General features: G+C 38.7%; 1 protein-coding gene across 1 annotated transcript; it reads left to right on the top strand.

Annotated features, from left to right (window-relative positions):
- On the top strand, positions 1-27,602 carry LOC138841400 (zinc finger protein 157-like). Its single transcript, XM_070042068.1, has 7 exons — positions 1-121; positions 1,328-1,417; positions 2,059-3,075; positions 3,158-3,349; positions 3,419-3,601; positions 24,546-24,604; positions 27,417-27,602. The coding sequence occupies exons 1-7, from the start codon at positions 1-3 to the stop codon at positions 27,600-27,602; spliced, it is 1,848 nt and encodes a 615-aa protein (XP_069898169.1).

Genomic DNA, 27,602 nt, shown 5'->3' with positions numbered 1-27,602 from the left:
ATGTCATTTGATGATGTGGCTGTGTACTTCACCTGGAAGGAGTGGCAGGATCTGGATCCTGGTCAGAGGACCCTTCATAGAGATGTAATCCTGGAGACTTATAGCAACTTCTTGTCCTTGGGTGAGCAAAGGTCACTTTTATTTGGAAGGTCAAGTGCTTTTATTTTTGTAGACATTTGACTATGTTATTTAGGTATAAGATTCCAGTCCATTCCGTTGTAAAAAAAAAAAAAAAAACTGCTAGTATAAAAGCCAGCCAAATTCAGGTCTGGGAGCTTGATGTTGTTTGCCTTTCACACTACTGCTTGAGCCACAACTCCATTTTGGATTTTGTTTTGGGGTATATTCTGAATTTCCATGCCCAGGTTGGTTTCAAGCCTGCCTCTTCTGATCTTACCTCCTAAATGTAGGGTTAGAAATGTAAGCCTTTGGACCATTACATTTTGCTTTAAAAAAAAAAGATTCCAGTCCATGGGAAGTGTCATTTCTTTCTAAGGTAAACTTCAACTTCATTATGTGTAACTCAAGAGCTAATTTTATTCTCATTCTTTAAGAAGGCAAATTAGTAGTTGGACAAAAGTTCTAAACTATGATCCACTAACAGGAAACTGACTTCCCAGACATGGGGTGATTATTATATGTGGATGTACACTCTAGATAGAATATACATTACTACTGTCAGTATTATCTGGAAGTCAGTAGTTGAAAGTGTGAAAGTGTGTATTTGTAAGCCAAACCTGACATAAGTTGCATTGCTTCAAGCTTGGAATCCTAGATACTCTGTAGGCTGAAATCTGAAGATTTTGGTTTGAAGCCAGCAACTGTAGAAAAATGAACATGAGACTCTTATCTCCAATTAACCATTCAAAAACTAGAAATGTAGCCAAGACACAAACTAGTAGAATGCTAGATTTGAGCAAAAGAGCTGAGTCCAAGCCACACATTGGCAAAATAAACCCAAAGCTGGGGGAAAGTACACCATGGAGCTGTTAAGAATTGAGAAACCATGGGCTGGGAAGGTGGCTCAGTGGTTCACCCCGTGATTGCATGCTTGTGGCCCTGTGTTCGATTCCTCAGCACCAAAAAAGAAGGAAAAAAAAGACAGAATTGGCGTTGTGGCTCAAGTGATAGAGTGCTAGCCTTGACCTTAGGAGGTGTGAAACAGCTCCCAGGCTCAGAATTCAGGCCCCACAACCAATCCCACCCCCCAAAAATAAAACAATTGAGAAACCAGATTTAGGAGCAACCCAGTGAACAGGATATTTGCAACATTACATTAATGGTGACCCAGCAAGAGCAATAGTTCTCCACTATTTCTTACTCACAGGGCACTGTGTTCCTAAACCTATATTGATTGTGAAGCTGGAGCAAGGTGCAGAACCATGGATGAGAGAAGGCTCAGAAGAGAATTTCACATGTGAGTTAAAGCATCTTGAATAGTGATGTTGGGTCCAGAGCCCAATGGGTCTGTTTATCTTGAGCTGTACAGAGCAATAGTATTCCTAGTGCCCTGAGTCATGTATGGAAGAGAATTAGGTGATCCTTTTTCTCAAGGAATTGTCAATCCAGAATTCTTGTGGAGATAAACTGAATTTGATGTTCCAGTGTAGGAAATGTTAGCAATTCTCTTTATCTGTAGAGAAGTTATTCATAAAGTGAAGAAGACAATAAGAAATGTAGTAAGGAAATCTCATTTTATTTTAAACTAGTATTTTGCAGGTAGGAGGAAAATAGGATCAGGACAATTTCTTATCAGTGGTGCTGGGCATAGAGGGAGATTCAGAATGGAAGCATTAAGAGTACGGAGATGAATAATTTGAGTAAATATTTCCTTGAGAAAAATATAAAAATCTGAAATACAGAAAAACATTATTTTCCATTGTAAAATGTCAGTACTACTTTCTTAATTACTACATTGCAGAGAAATATATATAGTCTGTACAAAGCAATGCTTTGAAATTTGAAAATATTGTAACAGAATGTGAGGAAATATCTTTACATTAAGGAATTTATGGATCTCATTTATGTTTTTGTCTATTTTTCTATTATTCATTTTAGATGTCCCAGAAATGGAGGATGTGATTAGCACCTGCCAGGAACGTCACAATAAATATCTCTCTGAAGTAGCAATCCTGAATAGTAACCAAGGGGAGGGAAAAGTGAGACTTACAAGAAGTTTTCATTTGAGCTCCATACAGAAGTCGGAACTGATTAAGAATAATGCGAACTCCTTATGGATAAGGATAGAAAAGGTCACTGGCTGTCAGAGCTTGCGTATTTTCAGCGAACTCGGTAAGATGTGTGCTGCATATAGTCCTCATGTGTCTTCTGTAGTTGACAAATGTAAACAGTGTGAAAAGTCTTTCACTGAGAAGACATGCCCTATTGTCCCTCAGAGAACACACACAGGAGAGAAACCTTATGAATGTAACATGTGTCAAAAGACTTTCACCCAGAAATCAAAGCTTACTGTCCACCAGAGAACACACACAAAAGAGAAACCTTATGAATGTAACATTTGTGGAAAATCTTTCACAAGAAAGTCATACCTTACTAGACACCAGAGAACACACACAGGACAGAAACCTTATGAATGTAACAAGTGTGGAAAATCTTTCACCCAGAAATCAAAGCTTACTCTCCATCAGAGAACACATACTAGAGAGAAATCTTATGAATGTAACTTTTGTGGAAAGTCTTTCATCCATAAATCAAAGCTTACTGTTCACCAGAGAACACAAAGAAAAGAGAAAACTTTTGAATGTAACATTTGTGGAAAGTCTTTCTCCTGGAAGGAATATGTTACTAGACACCAGAGAACACACACAGGAGAGAAACCTTATGAATGTCACATGTGTGGAAAGTCTTTCACCTGGAAGACACACCTTACTCGCCACCAGAGAACACACACAAAAGAAAAACCTTTTGATTGTAACATTTGTGGAAAGCCTTTCTCCTGGAAGGCATATCTTACTCTCCACCAGAGTACGCACACAGGAGAGAAACCTTATGAATGTAACAACTGTGGAAAGTCTTTCACCAAGAAATCAAACCTTACTTGCCACCAGAGAACACATACTAGAGAAACCTTAGGAATGTAACGTGTGTCGAAAGTCTTTCACCGAGAAATCAAAGCTTTATCGCCACCAGAGAACACACACAAAAGAGAAACCTTTTGAATGTAACATTTGTGGAAAGTCTTTCTCCTGCAAGGCATATCTTACTTTGCACCAGAGAACACACACAGGAGAGAAACCTTATGAATGTAAGATGTGTGGAAAATCTTTCATCAAGAAATCAAATCTTAATGTCCACCAGAGAACACATACTAGAGAGAAACCTTATGAAAGTAACTTGTGTAGAAAGTCTTTCATCCATAAAAGAAACCTTACTGTGAACCAGAAAACACACACATTAGAGAGACCTTATGAATGTAACATGTGTGGAAAGTCCTTCTCTTGGAAGTCAAGCGTCAATGTCCATCAGATAATACACACAGGAAAGAAACCTTCTGAATGTCATATTTGCGGAAAGATTTTCAGCGAGAAGCTACAACTTTCTATCCACCAGAGAGCACACACAGGAGAGAAATTTTATGAATGTAACCTATGTAGAAAGTCTTTCAACCAGAACATACACCTTTCTGTCCATCAGAAAAAAAACCCACCAGAGAGAAATGTTATGTATGTAGCAGACATGGAAATTCTTTCACCTGGAAGGCCAACCTTAACATCCATCAGAGAACACAAGGAGAGAAACCTTATGAGTGCGATCAATTTGGAAAGACCTGGAGGTCTTAGCTTAACACACATAAGTTGATTCACACAAATGAAATAACTTAGGATTGTACCAAATGGGGAAAGTCTTTGATCTGTAAGAAAATTGAAATTGCAATACAGAACCAATACAGGATAGAGACCTTATGATATAGCAGATGTGCAGTCCCCCAACTACAAGACACAGCTCAGGGTTCATCACAGAACACATAAAACACACAGACACACACACACCCTCACACACAAAGAGGAGAAAAATCATATGTAGAAAAAATGGAAAGGTTTTCTAGAAAAAGTCATAACAGTATTAAAGTCTTTCTTGGAGGGGTAACAATGCTCAATAGAAAATGTATTAATGACCTAACGCATATAATGGTATAACCAATCTATACTGTATCTTTACGATAAAATATATATTTTAAAAATATGATGGATTAATAAAGACTAGACTCTCTGCATTTTGTCTTGGAAGAGAACCCCAAAGTGTCTTCAGTGCTTGCACTTTTCTTTAATTAATCACTGGTGATGAAAAACTTGTGATTGATTCACTCTTAGCCCATTTAGTTGTTCTGCTGAGTGAGCTCTAATAAAACACCAGTTATCTATAATAAAACACCCATGTTATCTCATAGAGGGCCAAAGTAGATATGATATTAGGGGAAATAATCAAGCACACAAAGATATTGATCAATCTCTCACAAAAATTGAAGTTAACAAAAAAATAAAACCATCTGCCACTTGAGCTACAGCATCACTTCTAGACCCTGAGAGGAAGGAAGGAAGGAGTAGGGAAGTGAGAGAAGGAAAGAGGAAGGGAAGGAATGAGGAAGAAGGAAGACATAATCTATTCAAAAGAAGAATGTTTAATTATTGGTGAATGTGAGAATTATTGTTTCAGAGGTGGAGCTCAAGAAATATGGCTTTTACAAAAAGAAAATTTTTGAATGTTTACAAAATGATATAGAGGATGTAACATTTTATAAATTGATTTACTAATTCAATAATATTAAGTAAGGAGGTCAGGTGTGGCTGGTGCCCTATTGGCCACATGGTAGATGGTGGGGTCTGGCATCTTGTTTTCATGCAGGGGGAAGGAAATGACCCATCCATCACTTACCACCCACCTGATGGGTGTGGCTGGATCCCAGCAAGCAGGCATGGGCATTTGGCTGATATATTACTCAAACTGATAGCCTGGGACTGGGAATTTCCTGTAGACCTGCCTCCTGCTTAGGCCCTATTTAGGCTGTCCCAGCAGTGGCACCAGATGCCATGCCACATGTCTCTGTAATCATGTCCCGTGTGCTGTCTCCTCGCTTGTCTCTGGTCATCATAGTGTCCCAATTCAGCACTCTCTTGGTGCTGATTGGTTTCTTGGTGTTGTTTTTATTCCCCTCCCCCCCTTTCTGTCCTGTTTCCAAGCTGTCTAAATGTATTTCTGGAGTGCAAGTCTTTGTTACAACAGGCTGCTTGCAGACTGCTAGCTGTGTAATAGACTCCAGTATTCCATCTAAAATAATGTGGCTTCCAACAAATATACTGTTTTCTTTTACAGAAACCCAAAGTTTGACCTAACATTAGAATTTCTAGAGCCAAGATAGATGCCACTGTATATTATGTAATTAAAGATATCCTGGAAGCATTTAGAAAAAAATGTTTGTTACATCAGACAGTGCTTAATTAATAAACCAAGTCCAAGACTCCAGATCCTATATAAGCGCATCATTCTAGATATGTCCAGAGCTTTTTGGTTACTTGAAGAGCTCTACTTTCACACTTTCATGAAGGAATGTTTTTGTGCCAATATGACGTGTTGAACTCAGGAACTGAGTTGAAGCCAACTCTGGCTTCAAGATGAGATTCTCTCATCTTGGCCTCCATAAAAGTTTTTTCTTTTTGCTTATGTGGTGCTGGGGAATCCAACCCAGGACCTCATGCATGCATGGCAAGTTCTCTAACACTGAGCCACCTTCGCAGGCATACCCTTCTGCTTATTTACAGAGGCCTATTAAAAAAATGGGATTGGGAGGCACCTGTGCTCTTGGCCTTCCTATTTGTACCACACACACACACACACACACACACTCTATCCATTTGGAAATCGCTCATTCTCCCATGTTTACAAACTGTATGCTTTCTGAGAAGGGATGGTTCACAGACTGGAGTCCTACCTAGGCTTGTTATATACCTCAAATTATGAACCAACATACCATATTCATTAAAAGTATGCCTGATGATAACATATTTTATTAATGTTTTGTATTATTTTTGTTATTATCATTTGGCCAACACTTTGCTTGAATTCAGAATTAAAGGGACTTAATGCTCACTGAATTGGTAAAGTACCCTTTGCTCTTTTAATTTCAGACCAGCAATTAAAAATGAGCAATTACACTCCCTCATGTGTGGAATCCTAACTACTCTGAAAGCTAAAATTAGATAGTTTTGTAGGCCATCCCATGCAAAAGCTCCATGGAAATGGTATCTTAGCCAATAAAAGCATGGCTCTGGGTATATGTGCCTATCTTTTTTGCTACTTGTGATATGTAATTATAAAATTAGTGTGTTGAAAGGCCCAGGCAGAGAAGCAAGACCCTAAGGTGAAAAATCAGTGATACCAAAAGGGCACCTGGCATAGAAGGTAAAGGAAGCCTCACAAATTTTTGCCCCTGAATTCAACCTGAGGACAAATAATAAGATACGTGTAACCAATACATTCTTCCAAATATTTAGTGGAAGAATTTGGGTGTGGTTTACCCAATGATAGGTAAACAGTCCTTTACTAAGTGATTGCAAAAGGACCTTTGCATAGGGCTATATGATGTTATGAATTTTATATCCTGTTATGTGGACACCATGAGTCCTGTTTGGATCAAGTAATTGAGATCTCCTGATCTAACAGGGCACTGGTGCTTCACATCGGGATTCTTACTTGCTCAAGAGTATGAGGGTTAAAGATCACAATTGAAAGGCAAACTAGGTAGGAATTGCTGTAAAAGTGTTATGGCCAATTATCACCAAATTTCCCACAAGTAGTGCTGTGAATGAAGTTGATAGACTGTCAACACTTTTGTTCCTTTATTACCAAAGCTCAGGGACAGGAGTAGAAAGAACTCCAAGGCCAGGGAAGATATTTTGTAAAATAGGTTTTAGGCCCTCATGCAAAAAAGTTACCATTCTTTTTTAAGCCTAAAGTCATCCAGAGTATAGTCATTGTCCTCAATTGTGGTTGATATTGAAATGTCTTATAAGCCAGGGTAATGATAGATTGTATGAATATTTTGGTTTCTTTTGTCAAGTGAATCCACATACACAGACCTTTATGTTTCTGACTGGTTCATAAGTCCTTGTAGAGGTTCAAGATACTATGCAGGACAATGTGGTCCACGTCTGTAAAGTGCGGAATGAGACCTTCAAAGAGAGATCTCAACATATAAAATGTGGCAAAATATTTCAGTATATTGAAACAGCATCATAAGAAAAGAAGTATCAAGTAGTGATGGTTTAAAGTCCCAGAATACCAATATACTCGAACGAGAAGACTGTGATCTTGTGCTGTGTGCACATATATGTAGGAGAAAACCTCTTTTCAATCTGAGCTCTTCAGATGTGTTTAAGCATTTTTGTTGTTTTTCCCTTTCTGATTGCACTTTATTTCAAGGTCACTCCCAGGGGTGATTGACAAGATATCTAATTTCAGCTCATTCTAAAAGCTATGTCCTCAGAAGAGAAGTGGTGAACCATGACTTAGGTACATATTCACCCCAGACACAATCACTAAGTGTGGGTTAAGTTACATAAGTTTTCAGAATGTCAATGGTCCTACCACACGGTTCATCTTGTAGCCCTTTTCAAAATTAGGCTTTAGAAGAGTTCTGACTTTGTATGAATATTTCAGCTCTAAATTAGATTATTTTCAATAGCCATTCAGTGAATGTTATTGGATAAAATATACAAATAAAGTCATATCTATTTTAGAGAAAATTCTGATATCATCAGCAGGGGCAGGTAATATGATTCAAAGTCAGGACCCTGAAGAGTCTGCTCTCCAGAGTTCTAAGTATTTAATCAAGAACCTCCAATTCCCAATCAATCTTGATCCCAATGAGAGAACAAGATGTTAGGTGAAACCTTGTTTCTTCCTCAGGTTAACCTGGAATGACTGGAGTGACTGGAAGTTAAAGAAGCTGGGATACTGAGCACAGTGGGAACTGAATAAAGCTATCATAGGATTTTCACTAGACCCTCAGGGACCACCCAAGGACCCCTTGCATTATGTTGAGGACTTATATCTATATGTTTTTCCAGCTCTAGGTCATTTTTCCTCCCATAATTAGCTTAACATTAAGTGTACATTTTTTCTGTTCCCTCAATGAATTGAGAAGTTCTTTTAAAATTCTCTTTCATTTTTCTGGATCACTTACACCCTTGTATGAAGTCCCTATTGTAGAGGTCTCAGTACTTTGAGTAGATGACTACCTGGAGCATCCACAGCCAACCATCTTTTGCCTTACTTGTATATGGGGTCTGAGAAAAACCAGCCAAAACTTTATATGTATATTTTAACTTAAATATTTGTTACCAAAAGTTTGATGTGGAGACTTCATCTGGTGTGGTGAAAGTTGGTTGGGCTCATGGTCTATGCCAGAACTCAAAATGGAAGGTACACAAAAGAAAAGTTCGGTAAGGAGCCAGCTGAGGAGAGGAGGACAGTGCCAAAGTCTTTATGCAACAGCAAACCATGCAAGCCCCATGGGACAGGAGTGAGCAGCCCAGAGCAGGGTATGTGCTCCCCATCAGTCCACCACCAACACAGCATGGCACCTGCACCATGGGCCAAGGTGTGCAGGTGTTTCCTGCAGGGCTGACTGTTGACACAGGGACCTGTAAGAGAAGTCAGTGGCCTAATGTAATAGTCTTGTCCTAGGTAGATGATACAATTGCTTGTAGATAAGAAGATTTGGTAATAAAACAATTGTTAGATGACCTAGTAAACATTCTTGAGCATGTGTGTGTATGTGTATGTCCTAAGAAGAAAACAAATTGAAAAGTAGTTCAGAGAGAACTCAAATGACAAGTGTGGGACTTGAGTGTACAACAAGATATATCCATTACAATCACAACAAATAAGTGAAAAGGAAGGGTTTCCTTCACTAATTTTTACCTAATCTTACAAATCCCATTAGGTTCGAAATAATAAGGGCAGAAATGTATCTGTTGATTCTTACTGTTGTACAACAGCTAGTTTATAAGTGACAGCAAACGCATAAGGTCTATTCTGTGTGTGGCCCCTACACTCACTGGAAAGGAAGACAATACTGTTGAAAGTCATCTAAAGTGATTGGAAATAATATCTTTACATTGCAAAGGAAGCATTGACTAATTTAAATGTGCAGACTTTTTGTTTTGCAGGTCCTTGGGCTTGATTCCAGGGCTCAGGTGCTGTCCCTGAGTTGCTTTTGCTTAAGGGTAGCACTCTACCACTTGAGCCACAGCACCACTTCTGGCTTTTTCTGTGTATGGGGACCTAAGGAATAGGACCCAGCTCCTCATTCATGGGATGCAAGCACTGTACCACTTAGCCAACTTCCCTGTCCTATAAGCCGACTTTTTTTATGTTAAAAGAAGAAAGAATAGGTTGGTATGTAGCATCCACCTTCCATGTGCAAGTCCCAAGGTTCAACCCCCAATGTGAAAGAAAGAAAGTTGAAAATGGAATAACATGAAGTATTCAGTTACAAATAGAAAGAAAAAGAGGAACAAAGGCCATGAGTAAGTAATGAGGTTTTTATTTGTTTGGGATTGTTTCTTTTTCCTTTTAATTGTTGGCTGTGGAGTTTGAACTCAGGGAGGCCCTGGCATATTCCCTAAGCTTTTCACTAAAGGCTAGCATGCTACTACTTCCAGCCAGAATGTCACTTGTAGTTTTCTGCCATTTAATTGGTGATAAGTCACAATGAATTTTCTGCTGAAGTGTTGCTGAGAAATGGAACTCAGTGCCTCATGTATGCAAGGCAAGCACTCTACCACTAAGCCACCTTGCAGCCCCTGTACTAGCATTTTCATAGCAGTTTATTAGGCCTTACCTATTTGTTTGTTTCACAGATTCAACAAACCATAGAACCAAAATACTTGAAAAATATGCCACCTATAGTAAACATGCAGTCTTTGAAAAAACTGGCATTATCCTAATAACAATGCAGTATAACAACTATTTAGTAGGATTTAAATTGTAGTAGGTATCAGAAATGATTTACAGTGTATAGAAGATTGCCTGGAGATTATATAACAGGTGATATGCACTGTAAAGTAGGCTGTGTGCAGGTTACATGAAAGCAAACTAAGAAAGAAGTATCAGATGAGACAAACATAATAAATAGCAAAGTAATTACTAAATGTAACCATGTTTATATTGTAATGTAAAAATAGTAAATATATCAGGTTCTGTCTGATTTGAACAGAAGAAAATACACTCATAAAACTCAATAAGCTTTTCAAGGAGATATACATTAATTATCAAGAAATCAAAATAAATCAATATAAGGATACCCTAAGCAAAAATCAATAATGAAAAATACAAATACTGATCATGAAAAATACAAATACTGATAATATGAGAGGAAATAAACATCAGCACAAATTGTGTTACCACAGATACAGAGCATTGGTAACAACAGGTATATCATAAATCTGTATAATAAAAATTTTATGCTGAAAAGTAAAGTCTACAAAGACATGGTTAAAAGGCCAAAGAATGATAATTTCTTTAATCTATCATTATGATAGGAGAACTGGTTCTCCACTTTTATTTTGTCGGCCCTGGGGCTTGAACTTGGGGCTTGGGCACTATCCCTCAGCTCTTGAGATCAAGGTGAGTACTCTACCCCCTCAGCCACAGCGATACCTCCGGTTTTCTAGTGCTTTATTGGAAACAAGTGTCTCATGGACTTCCTGCCCATGCTGGCTTTGAAGTGTGATCCTCATATCTCAGCCTTCTAAGTAGGTAAGATTACAGGCGGGACCCACTGGTGCCCGGCCTCTAATACTCCACTTAATGACTAAAAAACCAGACAAACAAGATGTGGAAAGCATTATCTTTACCTAAATGCTGTTTATAAAGCACTATGGTGTTATATTTACCAAGACAGACACACTGAGAATAGATCTGAAGACAAATTGTCTAGAAATCAGTATGAGAAAGGAATCTATGTTATAGACACAATAAAATTCAATAATATATTTCTAATAATCTAGCAGTAAAACAGGTGGAAATTAGAATGGATCTGTATCAAATGTATGCTATTACTATTATGGATAGAATATTAAAGGGAACAACTGTCTTAGGTCAGTTGTAAAATCATAACAACTGCTTTCAATTATGTAAGGTGAATTCACATGAATATCTTCTGGCAGGGGTGGCAGAGAAATAGAATTTGAGGAAAATAGGGTCATGAGAATTTAGTATTCAACTCAAGCATAGAGACAGGAGGGAGGGATTGGGAGAGAGTGAAGGAATGGAAGATACTGTATGAAAAGAATTTATTAATCTCTATGCATCACCTCCATAATAATATTAAATTACATTAATAATAAAACAGTACCGCCAGCATAAAAGATTTTCTTGGTGATGAAAATCTACCACAGTTAGAAGAACAGTTACAATTTTTAGAAATCTAATACAGCACTCAATTTGCAAGATAAACTATTTCAGTTTAGGTTGAATATTAACTCTACATAAACCAGTAACAATAATCCTTTCATTGTAGTATTCAATTAAGTGTTAATGTTAAATGCTGAGGTAATAAAAAAAAAAAAAACAAGACAAGCACTTCTGGCTCAAGACTGTCATTTTACCCTAACTATTAAGGAGGAAACTGAGGTCTGGAAGCCAGCCTAGATAGAAAATTCAAATTAAGCAGCTAATGAACAGGTTAGAGGTAAGGCTCAAGTGATAGTGCCAATTGTGAATGAGGAAGCTGACTGTCTGTGAGACCTGGAGTTCAAGCTCCAATAGTAGCTCTAGAAAGCTATGGTGGAGTCTGAGGTATGTGTATTCCATGTGTTTCTAAATTAGAAACCTAATTGTTGTGAAAACTGGCAAGTCTTCATCTCAGACATAAAGAGAAAAGAAAATGAGTGGAGGAGGGAGAGAAGGGAAGCCAAAGGTCAGGAAAAAGATGGAAGAAGAGGAGACAAGAGAGTACTGGAGAGAAAGAGGGAAAGGGAAAGGAGGAGGAGGAGAAGACAGGAGAGGAAGAAATCTTTATGGCATTAGATTTGACAGTAAATCTTAAATAAGACACCAAAAGTGACTCATGCAACAAAGAGACAAACAAACCAATGCCAGGCTCTGGTGGCTCACACCTGTAATCCTAACTACTCAGGAGAGTCAGATCTGAGGATCATGGTTCAAACCCAGCCTGGGCAGGAAAACCTGTGAAATCTTACCTCCAATGAAACACCAAAAAGTCAGAAGTGGTGCAGTGGCCCAAGTGGTAGAGTGCTAGGCTTGAACTGATGGGCTGAGGCACAAGCTCAGACCCAGATTTCAAGCCCCATGACTGACAATAAATAAAATAATGAATAAGGTTTGGGAAGGTGGCTCAGTGGTAGAATGCACGCCTCAAATTCATGAGGCCCTGGGTTCCATTACTCAGCACCACATAAGTAGAAAAAGTCGGAAGTGGGTGCTGTGGCTTAAGTGGTAGAGTGCTAGCCTTGAGCTGAATAGCTGAGGGATAGCACCCAGGCCCAGAGTTCAGGCCCCAGAACTGACCAAAAAAAGAAAACAAAACAAAGCCAAGAAAATAAATCATAAGTAAAAATTAAAAAATAAATACAAAACCAAACAAAAAAAAAAAACAAACAAGATTAAGTGCACATAATCAAAATCTTGTATAATGAAAAGAACTATCAACGAAGAAGCAAAAGCATGGTAGGAGAAAATATTTGCATATGTCTTTAAATAGATTCCTAACAAATCTAAATTAGAAAATATAAAGAAAATCCTACAAGTAACCCCCACACAACAAAATCTAATTTTAAAATAGGAAAAAGATTGAAGAGACTTTTCTAAAAAGGACATACACAAATAGCTGATTAAAATATAAAAGTAGTATCAATGGTCATGAGAATAATCCAAATCAAAATTACAATAAAATAACTATTTTACACATGTTAGTATGGCCATAGTTTTAAACAAAAACCAAAAATCCTTCCAAACTCCAACAAAAGCTAGGAAAGTTGTGACAACAATGTGAACCTTGATGCATTTCTCTCAGGTATGTAAAAGTATCAAAGATGGCACAAAGAGTCCTAAAAAGAACTAAATTACAATTACATAGAAATATGGTCCAGCACTTCTACACTTGTACGTACCTTAGAGAAAAACAGAGATTTCTATAAATACCATCAAAAATACAGCCTAAGTTTCAAGAAAGACAAATACCACAAAGGAGTCCTAGAGTATTTACAGAGACAATTGAAGTACTTATAACACACTCAGTCCTGAATAGCAATCAAAGTTATGTTTGACAACACTATTTCAGCAAATCCAGTAATACTTCATTAGGATAGTCTAATGTGTGTATGAGGATGTGATGTCTGACCAGTTTCTAGCCAACCTTTACCTTCCATGAGAAGTTACCTCCTAGGTGTCATTGAATCACATAACAAGTGGAACGACTTTGTCCTGACATTCAAAAATGAGAAACAAACTAAAGCAAACCTGCACTTAACTTAGAAGGCAAGTTTTGATAATCTGCTAAATCTCCAAGCCATCTTTAGCTTTTTTAGAAACATGTTTCTGAAGCTGAATCTTTTTTTTCTGTTCTTCAATCTTGGACACCCTCAGGTTCATAAAATGGAATGTCAAACACTGAGAAATACAAAAATCTCATCAGAGATCCTTCCATTCTTTCTTGCTGTTGACAATGAATAAAGATTCTGGAACCATGGCTAGGAGAGAAGACAAATGAGAGAGTCAGAAAAGAACCTGTGTGATTTTACCCTAGAAGTTCCTGGTCAGAACATGATAGGTGGGCTGGAAAAGCATAAAGCCTTCTTATGGGAGAAGAAACATTCCTGAATCAAGTAGAACATTTAAGTATCCAGTAATGACAAATCCACAGAAGACTAAAGCCTTATGTGTTACTAAACACTATTAACAGAAAATAGACCCCAAAATGTAGATCCATAAAATGCAAAGAAACACAACTTATATAGCTATATGCTTTTGCTTATACTTGTTGGTTGATGACACAGGACATTCTATTATCCAGCGTTCAGTTTTTTTCCCATTTACCCACAATAGTAATTGTTAATATAAAATACATGAACTTTGCAGTGACATTTACAAAAAGCAAAAATTTATTCTGTTTACTTCAGTGAGGTTGTTTTTGGTAGGAAACACAATATGAATCTTTTAAAAGCAGTGTTTGCACATTAGTACTGGGTTTTTCTACATTATAAGAATATTTTCTTTCTTTGAAAAATTAACGTGGAGCTGGGAAGGTGGCTCAGTGGTAAAGCGCTTGTCTTGCACGCCTGAGGCCCTGGGTTAGATACCTCAGCACCACATAAGCAAAAAGAAAAAGCTGGAAGTGGTACTGTGTCTCAAGTAGTAGAGGGCTAGCTTTGAGCTGAAGAACTGAGGGACAGCACCCAGGCCCAGAGTTCAGGCCCTATGACTAGACTGAAAAAAAGAAGAGAAAAACTTAAAGTTAATTTATTATAGCCTAAGTGTTCACATTCACAATACTTAAGATGAGGAGTGTTACAAATTTCAAAGTGGGATATTTTTGTGTGTTTTGGGATTTGCACTGTCCTCATCCACATTAGTGACTGAACAACCTGCCTTAAAATTGTCAAGTTTTCTATTTCATCTTATTTTATTAGAATATAATCTGAATTTAAAAGAGGACATTGTAACTGGGCTCTCATGTCTAATGGCTGTAATCTTAGCTTCTCAGAAGACTGAGATCTGATGAAAGTTAATATTATCCCCACCTTTGCTCCTCAGCTCCACCAAGACTTGAACTCTTCCCAGACCTAGAGTTCCCTCCATACTGCTGACCACTCCCTCCCTCTACCCACACCTAGCTGAGCATGCACCTACCTAACTTCCTGCCCCCAGCTCCTGTTGCTACCTGAAGACAGACACATGCATGTGCTCCCTCTCCTGGGAAATATGGTCCTTCTAGTAAACCTTATAATAATCTTTCTCCTGTGCCTGCTTGTGGTCCCCTGGGATGCACATGATGGATCCCTACAAGGATCACAAAATGAAGCCATTGGTAAAAGAATGTCTGAGAGACTTATCTCCAATAAAATAGCCAAAGTAGCTGGAAGGGGAGGTGTGGCTTAAGTGGTACAACATTATCATTGAACCAAATAATTTCATGGTCATTTTCCAGACCTTGAGTTCAAGTATCAGGACAAGCACACACATATCAAGGTCATTGTATTGTATTCAAATTATATTTTAACAATTAAATTGGAATACATAGATAGGATGTCTCTCTCTCTCTCTCTCCATTTTTGTTGGTTGTGGGGCCTGAACTCTGAGCCTGGGAACTGTTCCTCAGCTTCAAAACTCAAAGCTAGCACTCTACTGCTTGAGACACAGTGTCCTGCCAGCTTTTCCTGCTTCTGTGGTTCTGAGGAATCAAACCCAGGGTCTCATTCATGCAAAGCAGGCACTCTACCCCTGAACCACCTGCCCAGCCAGTCTCTCTCATTTTAAGTGATGTAAAATAGACTAATTATATTAATGGAGAAATTGTAATTTGTCAAGAAAGGACACAATAATTGGAGTATATCTGTGCCAGGCGCATTTTGAAAGTTTCAAACACCGTAGTAAGTGCAGAGGGTGAAAAGAAGATCACTATGTTTATATAAGACATATTCAAGGAATGTTTACCATTCATTGGCTTCAAAGCACAAAAACCAAGTTGATAAAGCCACATGGGTGAGTGCCAGAATCTCTAGGTGCAGTCTCTAGACTCTCCTTGTCTAGAGAACCAGAGGATTCTCAGCCAGTTTCTTGCACCTGCAGGAACAAGTGCTAATGGCAGCACAATTCCATTAGGCCAAAAATATCATCAACCTCAGACTGGGGAAAGATGGTAAGGGCAGACTTTGGCTGGCGACTCAGATTGCTTCAAGTTACATCTCCCAAGTTCCTCTGAAGAAGAGACACTGGGCTTCTTCCTCTTGGCTCTGACTATAGAATGCAAAGCTGTACTTCAGAGCACTTCCAGCAGCAAGGCAAAAGGAAAGAAACTTGAATTTACAAAGTAAAAACACCAACAGTGGCCAAGTAGGTTCAAGGGCCTTACCCCGGCAGCCCTCCATTCTTTCAAAGGATCTGTGCCTCAATAGAAACTACAATTCCCATAACACGATGCATTCAACTAGAGGAAGTGGGCTTGTTACAGGGTTTGGACTGGCACCAGACACTTGGTCCTAAGTGCGCATGGATGCATGGGGAACTTTCTCTCCCAGCTGCAGGAACTAAGGTGAGTTTCTTCTTGAAAAATCAGTTTACCTCCTGAAACATTGTGAGATCAACCAAAACAAAGAAATGTATTAAGATCATTAGATAATTTGGCTTTTTAATTCATAGTTTTATTAATGTAATTGAGGTTATGAGACTCCATGGTTATTGATTTTGTTTTTGTTCAAAAGTATGTTCCTCTGAATATAAATTAGGTCACTGTTTTGCCTTAAAAATTTGAATATCTCCCCTCTCACTTTAAAAAAGGTATTTGCAGGGGGAGGGGGGAGGCTGGGAAGGGAGGTGAAGGGTAAACAAAGGAGGAGGCTGCAATGCTTGGTAAGAAATGTATGCATTATCCTGCCCATGTAATTGTACCCCCTCTGTACAGTATGTTCTCAAATAAAATAAAATAAAATATATTAAAAAAAAAGGTATTTGCAGCTGGGTGCCAGTGGCTCATGCCTGTAATCCTATGTACTAAGGATGCTGAGATCTGAGGATGCTGATCCAAAGCGAACTTGGGCAAGAACATTCATGAGCTTTCTCTCCAATTAACCACCAAAAATACGGAAGTGGCCTTGTGGTTCAGGTGGTGTTGTGTAGAGCTCACCTTGAGTTGAACAGCTCATGGATAGTGCTCAGGCCCAGAGTTCAAGCCACAAGATCAGGTATTTACATACACCTAGCTGATTGATTCTGGGATCATTTTCCCCTTCTCTAACATATATATATATATATGTATGTATATATACATTAAATATATACATATACATACATATATATATGAATAAAATAGCAGAATTTTAAGGTAGACATACTTTATAATCTTAGAATTAAATAGATTGGTCAAACTCTACCCATTATTTTTCCAGAAACTCCCAAATTCCCTCTATGAAATTTTAAGGAGTTTTTGGTTCTTTGCATATGAAGTTTTCCTTTCCTTTAATATTTTTTCCCTCCTTTTGTCGTTGGTCCTGTGGCTTGAACTCAGAGCATGGGCACTGTCTGTGAGCATTTGCTGTGCTCTACTTGCCTTTCTTTTCTTAATTGCTTCAGGAAACTAGTGAAAAGTTTCCTCCCAGGGGTTTCTTAGAAAATGGTACTCCTCCAAGACTCTTTCAAAAATGGTTGTCTAGGGTGATCAGGGTGAATGTGGGTGGAGATAGAGTACAAGGTAGGTCTATGTTCATGTGAAGCTTGATAACTTGATCCAAACCAGTCTGTTTTTAGTTTTCTGTTTTGCATATCCTGTTGTTTTGATTTTCTAACTGTTCTCTGATCCTAGAAGTTTCTGCCACCTGCGGGTCCTCAAACTTGTTTTCCCAACTGTATCCATTACACTGTGGAATAAACCTTTTGCGTCCCTCCCTCATATCAGACATCCCAAGCTTTTCTCTTAAGTTTTTGTTGTGATTGTTGATGATCCTTTCCCCACATCATGATTGGGAAGGATTGTGTAGGAAATATTCATGGCTGATATTCAGTCCTCCAGTGCATGGGTTCTCCATGCCTCTTTTAGTGGACTGAGCTATTCCTCATGAAAATGGAGATCATGAGGCACATTTGGATGTATAGATGTCAACTTTGGAACAACTATAAAATATGAAGGAAAAATAATTCTTTCTTTCTGTAAAAGTTAAAAGTAAGTTCCTGAGAGGCAAGGAGATAAGGATCAGGTATAAATGGGTGCTTCCTAGACTAGCTGTGTCACATAGTTTTCATTGTTCAAGGGTACATTTTTCAATCATTTCTAAGTATTATGTTCATTGTACTAGTAGAAATAGAATTTACTTCCTACATTATTTTTGAATTGTTCAATGTTCACAGAGTAAGTCTCATTATTTGTTATACAAATATTATATCCTCTTCCTTCATTCATCTCAATGATTGACTGTTCCAGATGCTGAGGTAGAAGGTACAAGTATAGTATGGTATTCAGGGATAGATTATGGTTCTGACGTTCTCTGGAGGAAAAGGTGAATGGAAAACATGGAGTTCATGCATAATACTTCTAGAATTCCTTTGGCAGTAGATGTGGTGCACCCCTCATGGGTTCCACTAGGCCTGGAGATTCCTGTGGTTGCAATGATGCACCACCATGGAGGGCATGTGCATTATGGAGAGCCTGTGGATTTCACATCTTGTCTACTGTTGTACTGGTGGAAGTCTCCCAGTATGCACTGCATAACTGGGCTCAAGGAGTGACGTGATCAGTGGTACCTTGCTGGCCCCCATGTTTGTCAGCCTATTTTGACAAGCTCACCCTGACATCTGCAACTGGCTGCTGCTGAGGCCTTTGGACTAATGCCTCTCTCTATCCCATACCTCTGTATCAGAGACGTGTTCTGTTTCATGGTTTTGTATCAGTTACTGTGCAATGTTGTGGTATGTATCCATACATGCTGATAGTAGAGCTAGGTATGGTTTTCAAGGGTGGGGTAGTTTTTGATGCCTCTAGCAGGAACAATTGTGTTCTCACTAACTGCATAAATACTCTGAGATTACTATGCGATCACCTTAACTTATGTTGCTTGTTCAGTTGATATAACCATTATGGTATAATAAGTTTGGGTCTCTGTTTTCTATTGAGGTTTATAGGCTCTTAGCCATTGCTGCAGATTTTTTGGAATATTGGTTGCCAGCATTTTTGCTACCCTAAATGTTCTTGCTAGTGCTACTGCTTCTGCTGTGAACCTTATCCAAACCATATATACAACACAATATGTTAATAGTTTGGCTTGATATGATTCTGGTGCCCTGGGATGCAGGTGGGCTTGGAAAGATTGTGATATGTTTTATGATTTGGAAACAGCAATGATGTATATTGATAATCAAGTAGATGTGCTAAAGACTCGGTTAAAAATGATTTGACATGCTAATGGTTAGTACGTCTGTGTTATATGATATGGGCCAATATCCAGTGACATATTTGAGGAATCCGGACCTTTGATAATTTTTTTGGGGGGAGGATCTGGTCATAGGGCCTGAACTCTGGGCCTGGGCACTGCAAGGCTAGCGGGCTACCACTTGAGCGACAGTGCCATTCTTGCTTTTTTCTTTTTGCTTATGTGGTGCTGAGGAATCAAACTCAGGACCTCATGCATGCAAGGCAAGGGTTCTACCACTGAGCCACACTGAGCCACCTTCCCAGCCCTCCTTTGATAAATTAAGGTTAGACATTAGGCAGCTACAGAGTCAGAAATCTGATATTCGTCACTCCACCCTATAGGTAGCACACCCTGCATACTTAGCTGCATCAGTTCTCCATTATCTGCAGGGATACAACCTGGGAAATAGCACTCCTTTTTCCATTTCTTAGGCATTTTCCTGTTTCTTGTTTTCGTATTCCTTTTTCTTCCATTCTTATTGAGATGTATGATCTGCTGCATTTTCTAGGCTCAAGCTGATAGACGCTTGCTCAATTTACAAAATAGAAAGGAGGACTTGTTGCAGACTCAGAGGTGCCAGGACTGTCAAGGTGTGAGCAAAAGCTCCACAACCATGGACTGCAACCTTCAGGGCTGTAAGTACTTGCCATTTTCATAGGAGGGAGTGTTCCTTTTAGCTTCTGGGCCTGGGGCCTTACCTGTAGGAGTTTGGTGGACAAAGGTTGAACTAGAATGAGGAAGGATGCACATGATCTGCAGTTGTTGCCACATTGAGTCCTAGAACAATGTGATGCAAGAACTGGACAGATATAGAAAGTGTCTATAGCTCAGGATATTGCAGAAATAAAGAGAGATTCATCATTGGCCTGGTCTCTGTCTCTTCCATTATCATCCCCTTGTTCTTCTGGAGCACTGCTGGTGTTGTGGCTGGCACAAGCAGTGGTAGTATGCTTACCTAGCATGCATGAAGCCCTGGTTCAAGTCCTCACTACCTCATACACAGGAACGCAATATGTGGAATTGTGGCTCAAGTAGTAGGATGCTAGTCTTGAGCAAAAGAAGTTCAGTGACAGTGTCCATGCACTGAGTTCAAGCCCCAGGGTTGGGACATAAAACACAAGAAATGCAAGTTGGGTGCTGGTTCCTCATGTCTGTAATCCTTGCTGTTCAATAGGCTGAAACCTGAGGATCCCAGTTCAAAGTCAGCCTAGCCACCAACATGTGTGAGACACTTATCTCCAGTGACCACTAGAAATCCAGAAGTGTGTTGTGGCTCACATGGTAGAGTACTTCAGCTCAGAGATGGTTCCCAGGTTCAGAGTACAAGTGCCATGAACGACCCCCAAAAAAGGATAAAAATATAAGTAAATGCATCAGAAATACAGGCTTGAACAATGAAAACTACACTTCACATGTAGTCTTGGAAGTACTCCAATTCTTTCTGATCCTTTTCTCCTTGCCTCTCAGGAATTTACTTTTTTTGAATGAAATTAAATTTTTTTTTATAATATTAGAGGTGCTTTTAAGTTGAAGTCTATAAATCCAAATATGCCCTTTGATTTCCATTTCCATGAGGAATAATTCAGGTCCAAAAAGGAGATAAAGAAAACCTATACACTGGAGATCTAAAACCAGGCATGAAACTTTCCAATCCAAACCATCTCAATTATATTGTATGTAAAGGATCACCAAAAGTCACAATAAATATTTAAGAGACAAGTATAGGATCTCTGAATATGAGAGAGGGAGACTGTTGCAGACCCTGGGGTGCCTGCCAGGAGCAGGCAAACTGTGAACAAAGGCTTCAGGGCCATTGACTCCCACCCTCAGGGTTGCAAGTCCTTGCCCTTTTTTGGTTTGAGGAAGTGTGTGTTGTAGCTGTTTGGCCTGGGGCTTTAAGTGAAGGGAGGCTTTGGTGGAAAAGATAGATTGAAGTAGAATGAGGAAAGGTGTGTGCTGTTTGCACTTTTTGGCACAGTGGGCTTAGACCAATATTACACAAGCATTTGAGAAATATAGCAGAATTGTGCCATCAGCCATCTCTCTGTCTCCTTAATTATTATCCCGTTGGCCCACAGAAGTCTTACTTGTGCTCTGTATGACTGTGGCAGAAGGCAAAGATTTATTCCACAGCTTAATGGATAAGGTCTGAGAAGACAAGTCAGAGGTCCCCTAGATATGTAGCCTAAAGCTACTGAGAGGAAGTTTTAGGATCAGAGAAGAGGTAAGAATTCTAAAGAGATTTTTCACATGCAAAATGAGAAGACAAAAGCAGACTGGTTTGTAAATGATTAAGATTCACATCAACATAGCCTAGCCTAAACTTCACTCTTCTACTCACCTGCATTCATTCTGACCCCCTAACCACTCTCTTTGTAGGAAAATCAGGGAAATGTGCCATGCTCTTAAGAATCCCTGTGAGGAAACTTTTCACTAGTTACCTGAAGAAATTATTAAAGGAAATCCAAGTAGAGCACAGCAAATGCTCACAGACAGTGACCAAGCTCTGAGTTGAAGCCTCAGGATGAACAGAAAAAGAAAAAACATAAAACCCTTAAATGAAAAGCAAAATTCAGAAACAGCTAAAAACTCATTTTCATTTAATAGATAGAGTTGGGGATTTTCTGGAAAAATTAATTGTTTGATTTTGCAAAATTTAAATCAACACAAGGATTATCATGCATATCCACATAACCACCTTCTTATTCTATGCCAGTGTGTAAATTACACTAATGGAAAATGACCGGTTATAAGTTCAGTGTCTATGAGTACGTTTGTAAGATGAGAGGGGAGGTATTAAACAATGTAAAGCAAAACAGAGATATAATTTACACTCAGCAGAACACAGGCATAGAACAAAAAGACAGGTATGAGAAACAGTCTCATAACCTCAATTTCATTATTAGAACTAAGTACCAAAAAGTCAATGCATCTAATTCTCCCCATGTATATCCATTTTCTGGTTGGCCTTACAATATTTCACGAAGGAAACAGTGGTTTTGAAGAAGAAACTCACCTAAGCTCCCACAGCAGGGAGAGAAAAGTCCCAATGCATTCAAGCACTCTTCTGAGCAGAGGTGAAGCAAGGTGGCGCCGAGCATTATGGGAATTGTAGTCTCCTTGGAGGGCTTTTGGTTTGAAAGTCCTGAGTTGTTTTTGTTTTTGGAGGGCGGAAGTGGCGCAGAGATCCTTTTGCGCATGCGTCTCCCCGCCAACCTTGGGCGTTTTAAGTCTGCCCCTTCTGGGTTCTTTTCCTTTGCCTTGCTGCTGGAAGTGCCCTGAAGTAAAGTTTGGCCTTCCATAGGTGGGAGCCAGGAGGCAGGGGCCCAGCTCTGTGCAGTGGAGCTTGGGAGCTGTAACTTGAAGGAATCTCAGGCTTTGGAACTGATGTCAGGTAGGAACTGTGGGATTGCTGCTGGAGTCTATCCTCCATGGGTTTCTTTTTCTGGTTCTGTTTTTTTTGGTCGTTGGTGGGGCTTGAACTCTGGGCCTGCAAGCAATGTTCCTGAGCTTGTCAGCTCAATAGGAGAGCTTTACACTTGAGCCAAAGCACCCGCTTTCCCCTGCACGCTTTTCTCCAGTCTGGGATTGATAATTTGCTTGAGGTTCAGGAGTTTGTGCTGCCATTAGCTTCTGGGCCCTGAACTGCAAGAACCTGGTTCCCAAATGTCTGAGAGCAAGCTTGGTGATTCTGCAGACAAGGAGAGCCCAAGAGCTGTGCATTTGTACTCCAAGACCAAGGGAGTCTTCTATTAACTCATGTGACTTTATTTGCTTTGCCCAGGTGGAAGAGGAGTACAGGAAGAATTCTAGTGAAATTGTGAGGTGTGTGCCTGCCTTGAGTCCTCTTACATGGAAGTTGTATTTAGGGCTTCTGTGTTGTTTCTCCTAGAGATATTTTAATCTTTTTGGCTTGAGGTTTTAATCTCCTGGCTTGAGTTCACAGATGTTTGTTCACCATCCTGTTTCGAGAGACAGTTGTACATGGGATATTGGAGTATTGAGTGCTGGTCCTGTATTTTTAGGAATGAAGCCTAGCAATGTTTGAAGCAGAGCACCTTATGAATAAGAATCTCCTTCCTAAATGGACAGACCTTTTCAATTCTGAGAAGCCCAAAAGGGAAGAAGCAGAAAAGCACAGGAAGGGGAAGATGCTGCTAGCTTCCCTTGCCTTATGCAAAAATTGTTGCTACTTCCCTAAGCACCAGATTCACGTGGTACTCTTTCCTACACCACTCTCACTTTGTGTTGTTGCAAGATTTAAGCTAATTTCTAGGAGTCGTGATGAGCTGGCTTGAGGAATAACCCAGAGGCTAGTTATCAGAGGGTACCTGAGGCTGTGGTTTGGGAAGGTGGGGTAATTGTTATGACTGAAAATATCTATTCATGTAGTAATCCCTAATCCTCTTCTTGCTAATTTATTCAGCCTGGGTTACCACTATATTTTTTAGTATATATTCATTGAAACTATCTTAAATGTCCCATCTATGGATTTGTTAATGCTAGCTCTAATGTGTTGGCTGTGCCTCGTAGTTCAGAAAGTGTTGGTCGGGGACATTTGGCCTTAAATGAAAAATCACAGAAGAAAACTTGAGGTAATATGTCTTACTCAAGGTTGTGTGTTTTGTAGGTGATGCTTATCTTCAGCTGTGTCACTCCTATATGGAGTATTTTATGTTGTATCTTTAGGATGGCCAAGGATCTTCCCATGACTGTTTAGGAAAATGAACATTAGGGACTTCTCAAACCTGGGTTTACCTCATCTTTACTCATGTTCCTTTGGCCAAAGCATGTTAAATGGCAAATTGCAAATCATTGCATATGTTTGCAATGGATACAGTGAAATGTACCATTGGACACCATTATTGAAATAGTATAACACAAGAAATATATTCTGTACATAGTTTCCTCTGTAACTTTGGGTGAAAACTACTGAGTTACATCATACATGCTTTCCATGATGTTTAAATATGTAAAGGAATGAGGTAGAAAACAAATTCCAATGGATTCCTATGATACCTTTGCATTAAAAAAAGCAGTTCATACATCCCAAAGTATATTCAGTAATAAATAGTTTCAGTGGAAATGTGATATGTTTTTGCTTTCAGTTATTCAATATTTTTTTGTTTGAACATTCACTTTTATTAATGTAGTATGTACATAAACATAGAAATTAGTTGGTTTAATAGTATCTATCTACCAGGAAATGGACTGGATTTGTATTCATTGTAGACTTTAATCCTCTGCCTGAGACATTAAAGACTCTTCTCTTATAAGAAGTCTTTGCCGTTTTCTAGCCCATGTATTATGTTGCAAGAGGAAATTCTGGGCTGAAAGTCTCACAGATTCATTTCTGAATACGTCATTTGTCTTGTATCCCAGCCATGCTTCCAGAATCTTCTGCTCATTGTCAGCAGCAAAATAGAATGAATGGATCTCTGGTGAGTTTTTTTTTTTAATTTCTCATTTGGTTTTATTCCATTATATGAACCTAAAGATGTTCAAGAATTTAAAACAATTCCAATCACACAGATTCAGCCTCAGGAACATATTCATATGGCTTATAGATGATCAGATTAAGATTGCTTGTAGGTTTAGCAGATTAAATGGTTGTATTCTTTCTAAGTTGAATGCAGATTGGCTTCAGAATGTCTAGGTTTCATCTTCTCATAAAATGTAATCAAATCTGTTATTTGATGTAATGACACTGAGCAGGTTTCTTCTCATGGAAGGTGAAGGATAGCTTGCAAACAGATCACATCCTCATGAGCAACATTAAACTATTTCAATGAAATTTTCTTGGAATTGTTGAAATAGTGTTATGGACAGACACACATTCATGTGTTGTTATGGAATGATTAACCTATATGTACTTAAATTACTCTCCATATATAGTACTTGGTCGACTTCATGCTCTTGGTCTTACTTGAAACTTAGGCTATATTTGTTGCTAAACTTTATGGTCTTTCTACAAATTCCTGTTTGTTTTCTAAAGTATCCTCACAAAATTTCTTTCCTCTATTTTCTCTCTCTATTTTTGATTTTCTACTCATAAGTGTTGGTTATTTTTCTCTTTCTCTCTCTTTGTATCTATCTTTCTATCATTTTTTTCTTACTTTTCTCATTCCCTCTTTCCTCCATATTTGTCTCAGTTGTTTCTTTTCTTCAAATGATCTATCTGGGAACTATTTTTTCTTAGTGATCAGTTTTACTTTGCTGACATGGCTCTTAGGTTTGACATTTTTCTTACCCATTGTATAGGAAAATTGTTCCCTAGAGAGTTCTACAGGATTCCAGAAACAAAATTAGAAAATCACAAAAACATAAACAGATAGACTTAGGGAAAACCAGGGTTCGGAAGGCTCTCTGGCACTTGGTCCCTTGGTGCCAACAATCAAGCATAGTTCCTTGAGTGAACACAGGGAAGATTACCATTGATAACATGCAAAAATGAAGTATCTATGTTAATAGTACAATCAGAGCCACAACAGGTTGTGAGGAAAACATGTTTCCTAATCTCCTGAGACAGAAGACTGGCTCCCAGAGAAAATGCAGACATGAAGTTCACCTTACCTAGCCTTGAAGGTGAACAGCAGCTCAGTTTCAGATGCTATCTTTCTATCTTTCCAACAGTAAGGAAAAGGCCTGCCCTCCAGTCTCTTAATCCTCTCCAGAATTCTCTTTTAACCCTTCTGTGGCCAGCTCTCAGTGTTCTCATTGCGGTCAGGCTCGAATTCCAACCTCTCAAACCTTTTCCCCCTTCAGCTCAACTTTAGAGTTTGCCACAGAAAGGTATTTCCTTCACCCAACTTATAAACTACAAGAAAATCAGTTTTCTCCTGATTCTGTTATCTTTGGTCTAACTTCATTTGATGTGGTATTCTGTTTTGTCTTTTCTTCCCACTACTTTTGAATATTTTAATTCACTGCCAGTATAGGATAGGAACTGGTTTTGATTTTTAAAAAAATACACGGACAAGGTGTTCTTTATTAGAAATATCACTTGTTGCAAAATCTCACGGATGATTTCTCAGGAATTGATTTGGATCTCTGAGGTATTTCACTATTAGGTAACACAAGTGAAAATATATCCTTAGGGATCTACTGGAGAAATGACTCAGAAATATGTGACACATTGGAGCATTTGTTCATATTCATCATTTTTGTCATATTGAGTATTCCTTGAGCTTCTATACATTTTCCTCCACCTTCCATGAAGCCTATTAAAATGAAAATATTATTTAATTTATTCCCCTCCCACATATATTTTGTATTGTAGAATGTAGGCAAAGTTTACAAAACTTCATGGTAGCAGTTCTTTTTTACATAGGATGGAAATATCAGGGTATCTGTGACCACTTTTCAATATTTAGTATTTAAACCAAACATGGTTAACCTAGGATATTTTTATGTGTGAACTCAATTAAATCTTATATGGGAAAAATAAATCATTAGCTACTTTCTGGAGTATTGTTAGTATTTTTTAATATTTATGTGGACACTGCTTCTCATAGGTCTAGTAATGTTCTATGTTCTGTAATCCATGTCATATCCTGAATGTGTTCTGCTTGCTGATGAGAGTACCTGTTAATAGAAAGTCTAAATAGGATTTATGGTGAAGCAGTATATGTAAATGCAGAAAAAATATTTGTTTAATTCATTGTTACCCTTATATGTACTAAAATTTTATCAAAAAATGATAATATAATTTTTCAGACACCTCCTTAGACTTATTGTTGTCATGCCAGATTATTGTCTCCTTAGACTTTTTACCTTGTCTCTATTGCTAGCAGCAGAAATGTGTTTGCATGCATTATGGAAACTGTAATTTTTTATTGGTCTTGGGGCTTGAATTCTGGGCCTGGTTGTTATCCCTCAGCTCTTCAGGTCAAACTGAGTGCTCTACCACTTGAGTCACAATGCTACTTTCAGTTTTCTGGTGGTTTATTGGAGATAAGTGTCTCATGGACTTTCCTGCCTGGGCTGGCCTTGAACCTAGATCCTCAGACCTCAGCCTCCTGAATAACTAGGAGGATAAGCCACCAGTGCCCTGCCAATCTGTGTGTTTTAATGACCAGGTTTATATATTGTCCAATATTTCTATTTTGCTATTTAATTTTCCCAGTGAATAGATGACACAGCAAGCTGCAAACATTTTATGTAAGACAAAAGCATACCTGCAGCATAATGAAATTCCAGATTGGAATTCTCATGCCCTAGGTCTAATTTCTTGATGGAAATGTGCCATTACAGAAGCTGACGTCATTTGATGATGTGGCTGTGAACTTCACATGGAAGGAGTGGCAGGATCTGGATCCTGGTCAGCGGACCCTTCACAGAGATGTGATGCTGGAGAATTATAGCAACCTCATGTTCTTGGGTGAGCAAAGGTCACTTTTATTTGGAAGATCAAGTGCTTTTATTTTAGTAGACATTTGA

This window comes from Dipodomys merriami, unplaced genomic scaffold (genome assembly GCF_024711535.1).
Source record: "Dipodomys merriami isolate MVZ:Mamm:240054 unplaced genomic scaffold, mDipMer1.0.p SCAF_319, whole genome shotgun sequence".
NCBI classification, from domain to species: domain Eukaryota; kingdom Metazoa; phylum Chordata; class Mammalia; order Rodentia; family Heteromyidae; genus Dipodomys; species Dipodomys merriami.
Note: the sequence above shows the minus strand (reverse complement) of the source record. Positions and strands in the feature narration are given on the sequence as shown.

What these genes read in the sequence shown, in the direction of transcription:
- LOC138841400 (XM_070042068.1), top strand. Translation starts at nt 1, where the DNA reads ATGTCATTTGATGATGTGGCTGTGTACTTCACCTGGAAGGAGTGGCAG. An exon ending in TAGCAACTTCTTGTCCTTGG is followed by an intron (nt 122 to 1,327) that starts GTGAGCAAAGGT and finishes TCTTACTCACAG; the next exon opens with GGCACTGTGTTCCTAAACCT. An exon ending in CTCAGAAGAGAATTTCACAT is followed by an intron (nt 1,418 to 2,058) that starts GTGAGTTAAAGC and finishes TATTCATTTTAG; the next exon opens with ATGTCCCAGAAATGGAGGAT.